The sequence below is a fragment of the Gorilla gorilla genome, chromosome 17 (genome assembly GCF_029281585.2).
Source record: "Gorilla gorilla gorilla isolate KB3781 chromosome 17, NHGRI_mGorGor1-v2.1_pri, whole genome shotgun sequence".
Classification (NCBI taxonomy): Eukaryota; Metazoa; Chordata; class Mammalia; order Primates; family Hominidae; genus Gorilla; species Gorilla gorilla.
In genome coordinates this window covers 99327630-99345959 of record NC_073241.2, presented here as the reverse complement: position 1 = coordinate 99345959, position 18330 = coordinate 99327630, and the positions used below count along the sequence as shown (strand labels likewise).

Below are 18330 nucleotides of genomic sequence, written 5' to 3'. Positions count from 1 at the left end.
AATGCCAGACTAAGTCTCTGAAAACGACAGTAACATGCTAGACAGGCTGTATTAAAATGCACCTCAAAATAATCAAAAAAACTGAAAAGATAGAAACTTCCAGTCCAGTTTTGATTGAAAGTCTTGCCCAGACAAGGAAGAATTATATAGAAAATTATTTTGCCCCAAGTGCATTTGCCAAGGTTGTATGCTTGGTTTTTGTTGAGGAGTATCGAGGGGTGAGAGAACAGAAGCTGCGATTCCCCAAAGTGGGGATTCTTACTGGCTATCCTGCTTGTATTAAGCTGGACCTCCAAAGAACCATTCTCTTAATAGATGGATGAGTCAAAAATAAGTTGGTTTCCCAAACTTCATGAAGGGGACTCTAAAGAAAAGGAAAAAAAAAATGTGAGAATGGGTACTACAGACTGCTTCTGATAGGGCTCTGCACCCAAAGTTGGCTGTAAACTTGGCTTGAGGTGTCTTCGATTGATGGTGCCTGTGGGTACTTAGCAGAAAGCAAACTGCCTTGGTGATGGATGAAAGACAAGTTCATACTGGGCCTCAGGGAACCTCTACAAATAATTTTTCAAAAGCATTAACCAGTACAAAGTTAGAGATAATCAAGCATATTAGGAGACATGGCAACATGTAGTAAGAAACAGCAGAAGAATAAAAATACCAGCTTATCTGCCCAGACTTTGAATATGGGAATTACAAAGCATGGGTTTAAAAATAACTTTAATTATACCATATTTAGATAAATAAATGACAAGCTTGAAAATTTTAGGAAATGGGAAACTGAAAAGTTGAAATATTTGAAAAGAACCAAACAGAACTTCAAGAACTTTACTGTGCAGTATGATAATCAGCCACATGTAGCTATTTAAATTTAAACTAATTAAAATTATTCAGTTGTACTCACTACATTTGGCTAGTGGCTATCTTATTAAATAGCAAGATATAAATATTTCCATTATTGTAGGAAGTTCTGTTTTACAACAGTAATCTAGAACTTCAGTGGCCAAAATTGAAAACTTAATATACATGTCTGACAGCAAGTTAGGTATAGCAGAGAACTTAGGAATTAGAAGATAGATTAGAAAAATATTGTCCAGAATGCAGCAGAGAAAGCTAAAAAGATGAGAAAGGATTAAAAGAATCAAAGGTAAGTGACACAGCAGATATATCAAGACAGTCTTTGTGTTTAATGAAGTGTCGTAGGAGAATGGGAGAGGAAATATTTGAAGAAATGATGGGTAAAAACTTTAAGAACTTTTCTAAGACATTAATGTCACCATAACTGACAACTCACTGTAATTACCAAACCGACATCCCTAAACTTATAATTAAACCAATTGTATTAAGAAGGTAATATTCAATTATTATATTAAGGTAATATTCAGTTCAAATATTCAAAAATACTTTCTCATTATTTACATTTTACTACCGTGTATTCACTTTAGGTTATTTAAATGTTTATATGAGAGTTCAGACCTACTTGTTAAACTCAAAATTGTCTTATCGCTTTGTTATATGCATGTTTCACAATAACATTTGTTTTGTTAAAAAAGTCGATCCACTTGCATTATCAGAGGGGCCCACCACATTAATTAACACACACACACACACACACACACACACACACATATGTATATATACATACACACACAGTACTTTATTAAAAATGCTTTAAGGGATAGCAGCTGGTTGAAGGAGTTATAAACTTACTTAGATCAGAGGAGTTATATATTCTGAGTGTTTGAGACAACATTTAAAAACATCACTTGATGCTACTCAGATGGAACATAAGGAAGTCACCCTCCCATTTAATAAGGGGACATTTGATGTGCCCTAATGAGTAGCACTTGCAGCCATAACCTCACGTGATAAATTGCATCTGCAAGCTATGTACATGGCTTGGTTCTGGGTAGGTTATGATACATGACAACCAAAGGGCATCAGATAGTGCAGATGAGGTGTTCAGGGAGTCGGCTGCAGCGTGCCCGTAACATCACTGCACCTGCCTTTCACATTGTCCTGATGCACATTTCCAGTTCACTTTAGGGAGCAACTTTTTTTGTTTTGTTTTTGTTAAATATTTAAAATCCCTTAAAATAAAAAAAATTGAATTATGTAGACAAAATTTTTGTTTATTCTATTCTGGAATCTTTCACACAACGAATATTTATTGAGCTCCTAAAATACACTAGCATTGTGGTTGGTCTAATACCAGTGAGTAGACACTGCCATCTAACTAATACCAGTGAGCAGACGTTGCCCTGTAACTAATACCAGTGAGTAGACGCTGCCCTCTAACCAATACCAGTGAGCAGACACTGCCTTCTAACCAGTACCAGTGAGCAGATGCTGCCCTGTAACTAATACCAGTGAGCAGACGCTGCCCTCTAACCAGTACCAGTGAGCAGACACTGTGCTGTAACTAATACCAGTGAGCAGATGCTGCCCTCTAACCAATACCAGTGAGCAGACGCTGCCCTCTAACCAGTACCAGTGAGCAGACACTGTGCTGTAACTAATACCAGTGAGCAGATGCTGCCCTCTAACCAATACCAGTGAGCAGACGCTGCCCTCTATCTAACACCAGTGAGCAGACGCTGCCCTGTAACCAATACCAGTGAGCAGACGCTGCCCTCTAACCAATACCAGTGAGCAGATGCTGCCCTCTAACACCAGTGAGCAGACGCTGCCCTGTAACCAATACCAGTGAGCAGACGCTGCCCTGTAGCCAATACCAGTGAGCAGACGCTGCCCTGTAACCAATACCAGTGAGCAGACGCTGCCCTGTAACCAATACCAGGAGCAGACGCTGCCATGTAACCAATACCAGTGAGCAGACGCTGCCCTGTAACCAATACCAGTGAGCAGACGCTGCCCTGTAACCAATACCAGTGAGCAGATGCTGCCCTGTAACCAATACCAGTGAGCAGACGCTGCCCTGTAACCAATACCAGGAGCAGACGCTGCCCTCTATCTAACACCAGTGAGCAGATGCTGCCCTCTAACCAATACCAGTGAGCAGACACTGCCCTCTAACCAATACCAGTGAGCAGATGCTACGCTCACAGACCCTGCCTTGAACCTTTTCCTATTTTAGTACCCTTTATTTCTTTATCTTGCCTGATTGCCCTGGCCAGAAGTTCCAAAACTGTGTTGAATAGGAGTGGTAAGAAATGGCATCCTTGTCTTGTGCTAGTTTTCAAAGGGAATGTTTCCAGCTTTTGCCCATTCAGTGTGATATTGGCTGTGGGTCTGTCATAAATAGCTCTTATTATTTTGAGATATGTTGCATCAATACCTAGTTTATTGAGAGTTTTTAGCATGAAGGGGTGTTGAATTTTTTTGAAGGCCTTTCTGCATCTGTTGAGATAATCGTGGTTTTTATCGTTGGCTCTGTTTATGTGATAGATTACTTTTATTGATTTGCGTATGTTGAACCAGCCTTGCATCCCAGGGATGAAACCGACTTGATCTTGGTGAATAAGCTTTTTGACGTGCTGCTGGATTCAGTTTGCTAGTATTTTATTGAGGATTTTTGCATTGATGTTCATCGGGGATATTGGCCTGAAATTTTCTTTTTTTGTATGTGTCTCTGCCAGGTTTTTATCAGGATGATGCTGGCCTCATAAAATGAGTTAGAGAGGATTCCCTCTTTTTCTATTGATTGGAATAGTTTCAGAAGGAATGGTACCAGCTCCACTTTGTATGCCTGGTAGAATTCGGCTGTGAATTCATCTGGTCCTGGGCTTTTCTTGGTTGGTAGGCTATTAATTACTGCCTCAATTTCAGAACTTGTTATTGATCTATTCAGGGATTCAACTTCTTCCTAGTTTAGTCTTGGGAGGGTGTATGTGTCCAGGAATTTATCCGTTTCTTCTAGATTTTCTAGTTTATTTGCATAGAGGTGTTTATAATATTCTCTGATGGTAGTTTGGATTTCTGTGGGATCAGTGCTGATCTCCCCTTTATCATTTTTTATTGTGTCTGTTTGATTCTTCTCTCTTTTCTTCTTTATTAGTCAGGCTAGTGGTCTATCTATTTTGTTAATCTTTTCCAAAAACCAGCTCCTGGATTCATTGATTTTTTGAAGGGTTTTTCGTGTCTCTCTCTCCTTCAGTTCTGCTCTGATCTTAGTTATTTCTTGTCTTCTGCAAGCTTTTGAATTTGTTTGCTGTTGCTTCTCTAGTTCTTTTAATTGTGATGTTAGGGTGTTGATTTTAGATCTTTCCCCCTTTCACCTGTGAGCATTTTGTGCTATAAATTTCCCTCTAAACACTGCTTTAGCTGTGTCCCAGAGATTCTGGTATATTGTGTCTTTGTTCTCTTTGATTTCAAAGAACTAATTTATTTCTGCCTTAATTGTGTTATTTACCCAGTAGTCATTCAGGATCAAGTTGTTCAGTTTCCATGTAGTTGTGTGGTTTTGAGTGAGTTTCTTAATCCTGAGTTCTAATTTGATTGCACTGTGCTGTGAGAGACTGTTTGTTATGATTTCAGGTCTTTGGCATTTGCTGAGGAGTGTTTTACTTCCAAGTATGTGGTCAGTTTTAGAATAAGTGCAATGTGGTGCTGAGAAGAATGTATATTCTGTTGATTTGGGGTGGAGTGTTCTGTAGATGTCTATTAGGTCCGCTTGGCTCAGAGTTGAGTTCAAGTCCTGAGTATCCTTGTTAATTTTCTGTCTTGTTGATGTGTCTAATATTGACAGTGGGGTGTTGAAGTCTCCCATGATTATTGTGTGCGAGTCTAAGTCTCTTTGTAGGTCTCTAAGAACTTGCTTTATGAATCTGGGTGCTCCTGTATTGGGTGCATATATATTTAGGATAGTTAGTTCTATTTGTTGCATTTATCCCTTTACCATTATGTAATGCCCTTCTTTTTCTTTTTTGATCTTTGTTGGTTTAAAGTCTTTTTTATCAGAGGCTAAGATTGCCACCTCTGCTTTTTTTTTTTGCCCCTGCTTGCCATTTGCTTAGTAAATCTTCCTCCATCCCTTTATTTTGAGCCTATGTGTGTCTTCGCACATGAGATGGGTCTCCTGAATACAGCACACCGATGGGTCTTGACGCTTCATCCAATTTGCCAGTCTGTGTCTTTTAATCGTGGCATTTAGCCCGTTTACATTTAAGGTTAATATGGTTACGTGTGAATTTGATCCTGTCATTATGATGCTAGCTGGTTATTTTTTACCAGTTAGTTGACGCAGTTTTTCTTCATAGTATCAATGTTCTTTACAATTTGATATGTTTTTGCAGTGGCTGGTACCGGTTTTTCCTTTCCATATTTAGTGCTTCCTTCAGGACCTCTTGTAAGGTAGGGCTGCTGGTGACAAAATCTCTCAGCATTTGCTTTTCTGTAAAGGATTTTATTTATTTTTCACTTATGAAGCTTAGTATGGCTGGATATGAATTTCTGGGTTGAAAATTATTTTCTTGGGCCAGGCGCGGTGGCTCTCACCTGTAATCCCAGCCTTTTGGGAGGCCAAGGTGGGCGGACCATGAGATCCAGAGTCTGAGACCAGCCTGGCCCATATGGTGAAACCCCGTCTCTAATAAAAATACAAAAAAATTAGCCAGGTGTGGTGGTGCCCACCTGTCGTCCCAGCTACTCAGGAGGCTGAGACAGAAGAATTGCTTAAACCTGGTAGGCGGAGGTTGCAGTGAGCCTAGATCTCACCACTGCACTCCAGCCTGGGAGACAGAGCAAGACTCCATCCCCCTCCCCCACAAAAAAAAAAAAGATAAATTCTTTAAGAATGTTGAATATTGGCCCCCAGTCTCTTTTGGCTTATAGGGTTTCTGCAGAGAGATCTGCTGTTAGCCTGATGGGCTTCCCTTGGTGGGTAACCCGACCTTTCTTTCTGGCTGCCCTTAACATTTTTTCCTTCATTTCAACCTTGGTGAATCTGATGATTATGTGTCTTGGGGTTGCTCTTCTCGAGGAGTATCTTTGTGGTGTTCTCTGTATTTCCTGAATTTGAATGTTGGCCTGTCTTGCTAGGTTGGGGAAGTTCTCTTGCATTTAATATCCTGAAGAGTATTTTCCAACTTGGTTCCATTTTTCCCCATCACTCTCAGGTACACCAATCAAACATAGGTTTCTTCTTTTCACATAGTCCCATATTTCTTGGAGGCTTTGTTCGTTCCTTTTCTTTTTTTCTCTAATCTTGTCTTCACACTTTATTTCATTAAATTGATCTTCAATCTCTGACATCCTTTCTTCTGCTTGATCGATTTTGCTATTGATACTTGGGTATGCTTCACGAAGTTCTCATGCTATGTTTTTCAGCTCCCATCAGGTCATTTATGTTCTTCTTTAAACTGGTTATTCTAGTTAGCATTTCCTGTAACCTTTTATCAAGGTTCTTAGCCTCCTTGCATTGGGTTAGAACATGCTTCTTTAGCTCGGAGGAGTTTGTTATTACCCACCTTCTGAAGCCTACTTCTGTTACTTCGTCAAACTCATTCTCCGTCTAATTTTGTTCCCTTGCTGGTGAGGAGTTGTGATCCTTTGGAAGAGAAGAGTTATTCTGGTTTGGGGAATTTTCATCCTTTTTGCACTGGGTTTTCCTCATTTTCATGGATTTATCTACCTTTGGTCTTTGATGTGGGTGACCATCGGATGGGGTTTTTGTGTGGATGTCCTTTTGGTTGATGTTGATGCTGTTCCTTTCTGTTTGTTAGTTTTCTTTGTAATGGGCCCCTCTGCTGCAGGTCTTTGGGAGTTGGCTGGAGGTCCACTCCTGCCCTTGTTTGCCTGGGTATCACCAGCAGAGGCTACAGAAGAGCAAAGATTGCTGCCTGCTCCTTCCTCTGGAAGCTTCATCCCAGAGGGCACCCCCCAGATGCCAGCTGGAGCTCTCCTGTATGATGTGTCTGTCGACACCTGTTGGGAGGTGTCTCCCAGTCAGGAGGCATGAGCGTCAGGGACCCACTTGAGGAGGCAGTCTGTCCGTTAGCAGAGCTCGAGCACTGTGCTGGGAGGTCCACTGCTCTCTTCAGAGACAGCAGGCAGGAACATTTAAGTCTGCTGAAGCTGCGCCCACAGCCGCCCTTTCCCCCAGGTGCTCTGTCCCAGGGAGATGGGAGTTTTATCTATAAGCCCCTGACTGGGGCTGCTGCCTTTCTTTCAGAGATGGCCTGCCCAGAGAGGAGGAATCTAGAGAGGCAGTTTGGGTACAACGTCTTTGCTGAGCTGTGGTGGGCTCTGCCCAGTTTGAACTTCCCAGTGGCTTCGTTTACACTGTGAAGGGAAACAGGCTACTTAAGCCTCATTAATGGTGGACACCCCTCTCCCCACCAAGCTCGAGCGTCCCAGGTTGACTTCAAACTGCTCTGCAGGTAGTGAGAATTTTAAGCCAGTGGATCTTAGTTTGCTGGGCTCCATGGGTGTGGGATCTGTTGAGCTAGGCCACTTGGCACCCTGGCTTCAGCCCCCTTTCCAGGGGACTGAACAACTCTGTCTCGCTGGCATTCCAGGCACTACTGAGGTATGAAAAATCTCCTGCAGCCGGCTCGGTGTCTGCCCAAATGGCTGCCCAGCTTTGTGCTTGAAACCCTGGGCCGTGGTGGTGTAGGCACCCAAGGGAATCTCCTGGTCTGTGGGTTGCAAAGACCATGGGAAAAGCATAGTACCTGGGCCGGAATGCACCGTTCCTCAGGGCACAGTTTCTCAGAGCTTCCCTTGGCTAAGGGAGGGAGCTCCCCCACCTCTTGTGATTCCTGGGTGAGGCGACACCCCACCCTGCTTTGGCTCGCCCTCCATGGGCTGCACCCGTTGTCTAACCAGCCCCAGTGAGATGAGCCGGGTACCTCAGTTGGAAATGCAGAAATCACCCGCCTTCTGCATTGATCTCACTGGAAGCTGCAGACCGGAGCTTCCTATTGAGCCATCTTGCCAGCCACCCTAGTCATTTTTAAAAAACATCAACCAGTGTGATATTTGATGATCGTTTTTATATAGTAGCTCATGCTACTGATGTGTTTGTATGATAGTCTTTATAATTTATCATGAAAGCAGATCTGTTTTTCTGCCTGCCAGAATGTTAGCTGTAATTGAGTAACTCATTAATGTAACTAATTGTATACTTATTTTTGCACACTTGTGGTCTTTAAATGAATGTGCCTTTTCTTGAATTCTGGCCAAAAAATGAAGCAGCTTCAGTGTCTTTGACCCTTCTATGCCTGACATGAAAACAATGTTTTGAGGTTGTCCTCCCATATATCACATGGCATAAAAGATTGGTTTTGCCATAGTCTAGTGATACCAACTTTATGTATGCATTCTAATGGGAAAAGAGGAGGGTGTCTGACTAGGCCAAGATAAGAATACAATGCAGTGTCTGGGACTGAACTTTTAAAATATATATGTTCATTTTTAGAAAAAGTCATTACTGTGCTTGCTGCCTGTCTGGAAAGTGAGAATCAAAATGCTCAGAGGATTGGAGCAGCTGCCCTTTGGGCTCTGATTTACAATTATCAGAAGGTCAGTTTTAAAAATCATTGTTACACCTGGGGAGCAAACAACAAGGTATAACCCAGGTATAAACTCTTAGGATACATCCAAAGGTGTCAAGATTTACAGCAAAAGAAAAAAGACAAAATCAAAGACCCATGTTCCCTTTGCTGATTCATACAATTAGTAAACCATCAGTTGAAATCTTTTTATTTAATCATTTCAACAGAATGTCTCAGTTTAGAAGAGAATCTCTGAACTGACTTTTTCCTCTTAATTTAAATTGATTTACTGTATTATTGCAATTTTAGTATAGATTGTTTCTTCTAAAAGATGTATCAAGGGAAAACACATCTTAAAGTAAAACTGAGTAACAAAAGTTTTATCCAATTGTACAATTCCCCTTTATCTAGCTCAGTTCTTGTACGACTGCAGCACAAAGCCTGCTCTGAGAAAAGGGCAGGCAACGTGGAGATTTGTGTTCTAGTCTTTCTCTGGCCTTTGGACTTGCACTTTATTGCAGACATCTCACTCCCAAGAGAAATACCCATAAGTATCTAGTGATTAAATAGTAGCCAAGTGACAGTGTCAGGATAGACAGCCATCCTAGAATGGTGTTCTCTCAGCTGACTGTCTCTGCCGGGGCTAGTTTTCTCCCTGCTGGCCAGAGTCACGTACACAAGGACAAGAGGGTGTTGTTTTCTTTCTCACCTGGGTATCCCCAGAGCTTAGCACAGGATTTGGCACTTTGTAGTCACTCTGTAAATATTTGTTGGCCAACTGCTAATATTTGGTATATGTGATCAGAAATCTGGGGTTCGAGGGAATATGAAAAACTGAAACCAAGGATGACTAGTTTAAAATAGCAAATTGAGATTAGGGGAGAAGGAGTGAAAGAGAAGGGAAGAAAGAAAATGGGAATAGAGAAAGAATCAAGTTAGTTAAGAGGATATGGGCAAGACTTCAGAATGTGCAAGGGGATTGGCTCAATAGGATGTATTATGCTAAGATAGAACTCTCTAGTTATATTATTATATTTCATAATATTCTGTTTAATACTGTAGTTAGCAATGGGCAGAATTAGTGTTTTGCTATCATGATCCATAACACATGGCAAGAAACCTAATTAATGGATTGTTCTAGGCAAAAACAGCTTTGAAAAGCCCATCAGTAAAAAGAAGAGTGGATGAAGCATACTCCTTAGCAAAGAAAAGTAAGTTGCAATAAGAAAGAGATTATAGTTAAACTTAGAAGCTGTTAAATGGATTTTCCGATTAATGAGATATTTGGACAGGCCACAGCAAAATGGCATTGTAAAATGTGCCAATATTCAGTATGTGCTTTAATTATATCATTTTTAAAAATAATAAAATAGATAGATGAAGGTTTAAGATGTGATTGCTTCTAAAAATGCATCTGTGATCTTCATCTTATTTTTGTACTAAATTTTCTTTGCCAACAGTGACCACTGTGCTGAAGTATGTTCTTAGTGATAAGAACTGGCCCAATTAGAATTAACTGTGAGCAGAAAACCTGGATCTAACATCAGGGAGCTGGAGGACAGTCTTCCAAGAATTGATCCTGTTACCCTTATATCCACGTTTCCCTGTGATGTGGTCACAATACTAGAGACGGTTTTCTTTTCAAAGCACATTATTAATTTTTAGTGACACCAAATTTCAGTGAGCGTTATTCTCTGAACATTTTTTATGCTAAAACACTGAATTGTGTCTTTCCTGTACTGTAATACATCTGTTGGTTATTTGTGTTTTTATAGTCTGATTTTTTTTTAAGCAGGGGAGGTTTTAGTTTGTTTTAGCTGTGACCATGAATTTCTGGAGCTAGTGAAGTTAAAGTTTATGCTTTAGGAAGGATGGTACATAAAAAAAGATTAATGGCGTTCATTTGGAATTATAGTTAATGGTATCCATTATGGGGGGTACTTTTTAAAAAATGCTCTTGGTAAGCTGTTAATTTAAAAATATTAATTTTGTAACTTGTTTATTTTTTTAAAAATGCAAAATATTCTGGAATGCTATTACATCAAGAACTTAGAGCTTTAAATTATATATAAATCCTGTTCATATGTATTTGTTTATGTGTGTGCCTCTTAAGTATAGTACCAAGTTTCATAAACTAGTATTTCTGTACTCTTATTTTTCTATCTCAGCTTTCCCAAACTCAGAAGCAAACCCTCTAAATGCCTATTATTTGAAATGTCTTGAAAACCTCGTGCAGCTCCTTAATTCTTCCTGAGTGCCATGGGATGCTACACCTTGAAGCTGACAGTCATCAACAGGGGAGCTAAAGTTGAAGCCAGCTGTGTGTAGCAGCTGTTACCTGAAGATGTGCTACCTCTCTACAAAGTGTTGATCCCCTTCTTTCCCATGAGAGAGAGAACTGGTGATACTCCAACACCGTCCAGTTGTGGCAGCTCTCCAGAAGTAATAGCAGCTGACAACTTTCTGTGCCTTTTCCTTTCTGTTGAAAAGGCACAGAAAGTTCTGGGAACATAAACATTTTTACCCTTTTCTATGCCATTTATTTTGTAAAAATCCTATTTAACAGTTATTTAATAAAACAATATTTTTAGAAACTAAAAATTGACTAATAATTGCTGCTTACAGACTTTTATCAGTCTCATGAATATTAATTTTAGGAGTTGAAATAAGACATTGTGTCCTGGTTGTTTCTCTCTTTTTTTTAAATTTTAACTGATGTAAAATTTGGCTCTGTCAGTGCAAATCCCTATTTTCAAAACTTTCTGTTATCCAGAGCATCCACACTGGAAAAGGGCTATGTAGAAGTAAGTGTGCATTATTTTTAAAGGGCTGTGTGGAAGTAAATGTACATGATTTGTAAGTAGCTTTCTTAGGCAAGTTTTAGTGATGTAATCTTCTTTCTAGATGACTCTTAAATCATTAGATTTATAATCTTCACCGTTGTCTTCTGCAAGGCTGTGTAATAAAGAAGAAAGAAATAGAGTTGGGGCTGTATAAGCCTGGGTTCAAATTTAGCTCAGCCCAAAACATCATGAAGAATAGAGTAAGACTGAAAAATGCAGAAGATGGCCGGGCTTGGTGGCTCATGCTTATAATTTCAGCTCTTTGGGAGACCGAGGTAGGTGGATCACTTGAGGCCAGGAGTTTGAGACCAGCTTGGGCAACATGGTGAAATCCCATCTCTCCTAAAAATACAAAAATTAGCCATTCCTGGTCTTAAGCGTCTATAATCCCAGCTACTCCAGTGGCTGAGGCACGAGAATCTCTTGAACCTGGGAGGCAGGGAGGTTGCAGTGAGCTGAGATGATGCCACTGCATTCCAGCGTGGGTGACAAAGCAAGACTCTGTCTCAAAAAAAGAAAAAAAAAAAAAAAATGCAGGAGGAACAAGCTCTATACTCTATTACATAATCTTACTTAACCTGTAGTTTTGAATTCCGCACTTAAACCAAAATCAAGTACTAATCACTTTCAGCAACTTTCCCAACACTTTTGAAAGTGACAAAATTGTGTGTAAGAGAAATAAAAGGTGAAGTATTAATATATATGTTTGTATATACATATATGTCATATACATGTATACATATATATTCATTTAGGATAATGTTTTCAGAAAAACTGAAAGAAAATCATTTTAAGTGCTGTTAAATTGCTAACAGCAATAAAATAAGCAATGATGTTATTTAAGCTGGAAGTATGACAAAATTTATGTTAAATACAGAAATAGTAACAGTTAAGTTTGTAATGTCTGAGAATTAATTGATTCGAGATCTGAAAAATAAATCTAGGAAGCTCAGAAGTTTCTGAGCCGCCCAAGTTAATGCGTAGCGGAAAACTCGTCAATTCTGAGAGCAGGAATCTTGGGAGTTATTTTTCCCTTTTCTCCCGGTGTCTTATATTTTTTGCCATTTTTCTGGAATTCTCTAATCAGCCCTCACTGATAAATAAATGAAATGAATTTCTAACTCCCTTCATAACTCCTTTATAACTTCTCCTTCTATGTCCCAGCTATTATTCTCGGAACTTTTATCATTTAATCTATCTTTTTCTAAAATACTACTAATGTCTTTGTGTTCCAGGTGAATAAGCGGAGGCGCAGAGCGGTTAAGTAATGTGCTCATTGACTGGCTGGTTATCAGTGAAGTGGAGGTTGGAACCCAGGATAACTGCGAAGAAGTTTGGCTTTTCTTTATAAACCACTTTTCTTTATAAACCATTTATTCTGCCCCTCTACCACCCCCACTGAAATATCTCTTTTTGTGTTTGAATCTTATAAACACCATTTTTCAACAAAAATTTGTTCTCTTCAGGGAAATTATATTACGGTTCATTGATTGACTGATTCACATATCAGAGTAGGCACTACCTCATCTTCTTGGAACCAGGAAGAATTGTTGTAACTGATCATTTTCCCTAGCAGTTCACAGTAGTACCAGAGGGAGATTTGTAGCCTAGTAGTCAGAACTACCCAGAAATGTTACCTGCCAAAGCCCAGGAGGACTGCAGACCTTGGAGAAAGGAGAGGGGCCATGGCTTTGGGGGAACTTGCGTTTGCCTCTCTTCGTGTCCAGGAATGTGAAGCTTGGGTGCACGCTGTGGTCCAGATCCTGGGGGACAGTCCTTGCAACTGGGTCTCCTGGGATTGTGCCCCGTCAGCCAGTGGGGAAGACGTTTCAGCAGGAGCCTTGAGGTGACTGGCCCACTGCTGTAGCAGCTGCCCTGCCTCTCCCTTGCGGACCAGCATCAGAATCCTCAGGTGTGTGCATTGAAATGCAGATTCCTGGGCTCAATGAGGCAGACTTGTGTCTAGGAGAATTTTTAGCAAGCTCTCCAGGTTCTGCTCACCACAGTTTGAGAACCACTGATTAATCCCCATGATTACAGAAAACTGCCTAGAACACGAAAATTATTTCATATCACTTAACTGCTGCCTGATGAAATCAGGACTTGAATCTGGGTGTCTTGAATGTGAACCAAGTATTTTTTCTTTCACACCTGCCCAAGTTTAAGCAAGGATCCAGGAAATAGGTGCAGGGGACTAGTTCATACTTCATGGTGTCCAATTTCTCCATATCCTAGCATTTTTGGTGGGCTGAGTTAGTGTATGTGCGCTATGGAAGCACAAAAAGGTAGTGCCACGTCACACATGAAGTGCAGACATTGATATTGAGGCTTCTGGGCTTAAGACTTGAGCAGTTTGAGGGAGGAGGCAGCCATTAGTTTTGAAAACAGGAAGCTAGTAGGAAAGTGGTGTTAGCAGACCTGGCTAGACCCTTTTCCCACTCTTCCTAAAAACACTTACAGAAATGAATAGCTGAATGTACCTCTTTTTTTGGTGTTCTGTAAAGAATGGAGCAAAAAAAACAAAACAAAACAGAATTTTGCCTATTTAACTCCAGATCACCAATTTTCCTTTGTAGTGTTAAATGGACTCATCATCCGTGTCATTTTGCATCATCAGTCTTTGGGGCTGCACCTTGTGTATTCCCCATTTCTTGAGGTTGCCAGAGCCCCAAGTCTGCTTCTTGACCCGTGATGTTCCTCGGATTTGCCAGAGTGATGGGTAAGAGTAATGACTGGCATCCCCGCTTCTGCATTAAGATCTGCTTGCAGTTATCTCAGTGAATGAGAGAGCATAATAGAGCGATTAAGAGTAGAGGGCTCTTGAGTCCTGTGGACCAGGAATCAACCCTGGCCTCACCACTGCAATTGTTGGAAACCTGGAACAGGCTCAAGGCTAACTGGGGTTGAGGACACCTACCTTGTGCAGTTGGTGAGAGGACTGAGTGCTTAGCCTGGTACATAGTTATCCCTTAGATGTTATCAGTGATTTTTTATTCTTACAAAATTCTCAAAAACATCTGTTTAAGCAAAAACTTTAAATCTTTTGTGTCCTTGCAAACTTTCCTCCCCTCTGGGAGGGGATGTGCTGGAAAGTGAGTTGGGCTGTGAAAACTAAGGTTCCAGCATCCCAAAAGGATTGTTGGTTCCTGGTGGAGTGCATGTCCACAGTCCTGGGATGACTGATTGCCCAGACACTTGGCAAGGCGCCATTGAGAACCTGAGTCTCACAAAGCACTGCATACAGGCATTATATACACCTGGGGTGTGCACATTTTGTTCTGCTTGTCATATTGTCTTGATTGAGTGTCAGTTGGCAAAATTTTGCTCTTTTTCCATCCGACTTATGTAAATGGAAGATTTAAAAATTATAACCTTAGTAACCAAAACAAAATCTTAGCTTAAAAAAAAAATCCTTCAATTTGGGAGTAGCTATTTTTTTTTTTCTTCCCATTGATCATTGTTATCCAAAGACTAAGCGGCATGGATGATAAAATGCTATTGCTTTGGTCAATTAGGAAACTTAGTTTTGGGGAATGTGGAGTTTATTCTTCCTAACTTAAAATTTCTCTTAGGAAATTCTTATACAACTCAAGTTTCCTTATACAACTCAAGTCCCGCACCTAGGGCTGTGTGGGACTTCGCCGGGCCTCAAGGCTCAGATGTACGAAAGACTATGCCAAGACCCCGGGAGTCTGAGATTTGGCAGCAACACAGAAGGAGCTCAGTGTGATCCTACTTTAAATGTGTCCAACAACGTTCGTTTTTGCATTTTGTTTGCTCCTTCCACATTGGAGGAATCTGCTTCAGAAAAAAATAAATCTTTAAATCCATGTTTTACAAAATACCCATATGGTAATAACATTCAATAAATTTCTTTTTAACTAATTTTGCATGAAAGCTAAAAAAAAAAGTGTTTTAGTACAGACTCCAAGGTAATGTTCTTTGACACATTTCTACTTTTCAGTGGCATCCTTACCTCACTTTGGCCTCTGCCAATGCTTGTGCCTTTGGAGTATCTGCACCCATTTGGGTTCTTCTGGGCAGCGATAACTTGGTAGTCTGGTAGCAGATTGCTTGCAGTTCTGTGTAAATTCTGAAATCATTGTTTCTTCAAACAGTTTATTGGAACATTCTTTCTTTGGCCTACCATGGAAGTAAACAGATTATAAAATGGGAACTTACTGTTTTTAATTGTTTTCTGGTCATATTCATAAAGATCAAATTGCAAAGAATCAGTTTATGGGTATAATACCTGGTTTAAAGTTATATTCTGTATCTGCTAGGAATAGCCACATTTCACTGAGGAGAAACTCCAAAATAATAATGGCTTCACTAAGAGAGGAGTTTCTTTTTATTTTTATTGTTTTTGTTGTTGTTTGCGTCCCAGGAAATGCACACATGGGCAGTCTATAGCTAACAGTGTCCTCAGGGACTCAACTGCCTGCTTTTCTGCTCTCTCTGTCTTTGCACGTTTCCTTTAGGAAGTTACCTCATGGACATCAGGAAGGAGAAAGGCTGGAAAAGGACTTCCTCAGCTGTGTTTCCCTTTAAGGAGCCTTCCCAAAAGACAGGTCCAATAACTAGAGCTCACATCTCAGACAGAACAGCACATGGTCACTCAAAGCTTCAAGAGAGGCCAAGAATTGTAGTCCCTCATTTGGGCACATCACCAGATCCAGTAGCACAGGCCACTGCTAATAGAGAAGGGGAGGTGGTGTTTGGTTCAGCAACCACCAGTGTCCACCAGTGTTCCTGATTTGAGAGAAAACTGATGTAATTAGGGGTAAAAAAAAAAAAAAACATATTATCTTCCCAAGTAAATAAGATTAGATGCTTATTGAATTTATTCAGTCTGCATTTAGACTTTGTGATTAGTTCTAGCTGCATTCAGAGCTAAAAATACTAGTGTCAGAGAAAGAAGTCAGTTGCCTTTCCAGTGTAAAGCCAAATGCCCTCTGTGGAGTTTATGCCTATGAAATGCAGCCATCAGCTGTCAGGATCCACCTTCTCCTCAGGGAGAAATGAGGCTGGGAAATAGAATGGTTGATGTGAACAGATTGCCAGCATTTTCACAGACAGTAATTTAAAACTGGCTAATTGAAAAATAAAATTAATTGCAACATTTTAAATATGTACCTTTAACATTTTATTTTATGTATGTAAATATATATTACATATATGTATCTAAATATATATTACATACATATATATGTATCTAAATATATATTACATACATATGTATGTATCTAAATATATATATTTTATGTATGTAAATATATATTCATTCCACAAACTTTTGATTAAGGGCTGAGGCCTTTTTAGAGTATAGTTCCCTTATTGGTGTTAATACTGTTTTTTTTTTTTTTATCATAAATCACACCTAATGCATTTGGACAATTTCCAGTTTCAGTTTCTGAAAGTGGAGCAAATAATAAGGCACATATTAAAGCAACCCAAACTAACCTCTTCCAGATCTTTTTCTTTCCTATAAGAATTCTTCCAGATTTCTACCATTTTTTACTTTATTTTGTAGTTGACTTGCCACACCAGATTCAATAGCAATTTTTAAGTGACTCCTTGTTACCAATTCTTTGCAAAACATTCAACTTAGTTCTTACAGTAACAATTATTTTTCTGATCACTTCTGTCATTAATATTTCACCAAATTCTGTAATTCCAATAACAAGTCTAAGTGATGTAAATAGTGTCGGAACAAGCACAGCCAAATCTCTGTAAGCATGAAACTCACCTAAGGGAAGCCAGAGAGAGTGGCACTAATGCCCACCCACTTTGTCCCTCCCCTGCTCATGTGCTCTGGCATCAGCCAGGATGTTTTGTTGGGAGAATGGAGAGAATTCTTTAATCTGAGCAAACCTGTTCTGTGGTGGCCAAGTAAGAGAGGCTATGCCATTCTATGACCTTTTGAGATTTCTTCAAACTTTGAACTGCCTTTTGTTTGTTTTCGTGGTTACTCCTTTGCCTGGCTCCCTATTGTTAGAACAAAGTTTTCCCGAGGATATGTGTACTTGCCTGGACGTTATTCTCAACTCACCTTTTACCCTCATGCCCTCTTCAGATTCTCTGGCTTGCTCATCCTATGCCTGTTCTTCTCCTACCTCTTTAATTGTTCAACTTTCCTCCCCCAGAGTGCACCTCCACCCACTTTCACATTTACATTTTTCTGCCTGTTGTAAAAGGCCAAAATGTCACCTCTCCCATGAAGCTGTGTCAGATTCCCCACCTGGGAAGAAATGGTTCACTCTGAGTTTCCACAACTCTTTTAGATTTTAATTTTGTTGTTGTTTTAAATCTTTATGTCCCTTAGCCCTTTTGCCCTCATATTATGTTGATTCTCATACATTGTTCCCATTATCTCCATAAAGACATGACCTTTGACTGAGCTTGTAACTCCCCACCTCTCATGGCGCCTTGCACAAAGCAGGTGCTCAATATATATCGAATGAATGAATATGACTTTATTAGGCAAAGCTACAGAATTTCACCTGTAAGTTAGGTTCAAAATTTATTGACTTTTTCAAAATTTGCAGAACCGTAAGTGTTTCTTTTATGGAATAGATTTCTGTCTACTGAAAAAAAAAGTACAGCTTAAAACACTTAAAATTCTTAAACTATCTTTTAGTTCAATGAAGAGGGAGAAAAAAACAATATTTTTGCTAGGATTTGAAAACTAGCACCCACATGAAACAGATGCCAATCTAAACTTTAAGGATCCTTTTTTTTTTTTTTTTTTTACTAGGAATCTTACTTGTACATTCTTTTGGGGAATAGAGTGTAGGCATCAGCTTTTTGAAACAACAGTAAATTCTGAAAAATGTGTAAGCTGCGACTCCAGCAGTGTGGGAAAACAGAAGCAGGCAATTTGCATTACCCATGCTGTGTGAAAGGTACAAATCAACAGATCACCTGTCAGCTTCCTTCCAGGCCCTGCTTAGTGTGCAGCAGCAGGCACTGTAAGAACTTGACTTTGACTAAAATAAATGTGACAGTATTTTCTTTGCACGGAAAGAGAG

The 18330-nt window shown here is 39.8% G+C and overlaps 1 protein-coding gene across 3 annotated transcripts in view; it reads left to right on the top strand.

The window, feature by feature from the left end:
• Nucleotides 1-11057, top strand: part of RTTN (rotatin) — a 287438-nt gene extending 276381 nt beyond the window's left edge. For all 3 annotated transcript variants that reach the window (XM_055368332.1, XM_019014234.4, XM_055368333.2), the window contains 3 exons: nucleotides 8381-8484; nucleotides 9598-9667; nucleotides 10625-11057. In XM_055368332.1, coding sequence (XP_055224307.1) covers nucleotides 8381-8484; nucleotides 9598-9667; nucleotides 10625-10710 — 260 coding nt within the window. In that variant the 3' untranslated portion in view covers nucleotides 10711-11057. The remainder of the gene's footprint in view (nucleotides 1-8380; nucleotides 8485-9597; nucleotides 9668-10624) is intronic.
• Nucleotides 11058-18330: the final 7273 nt, after the last annotated feature.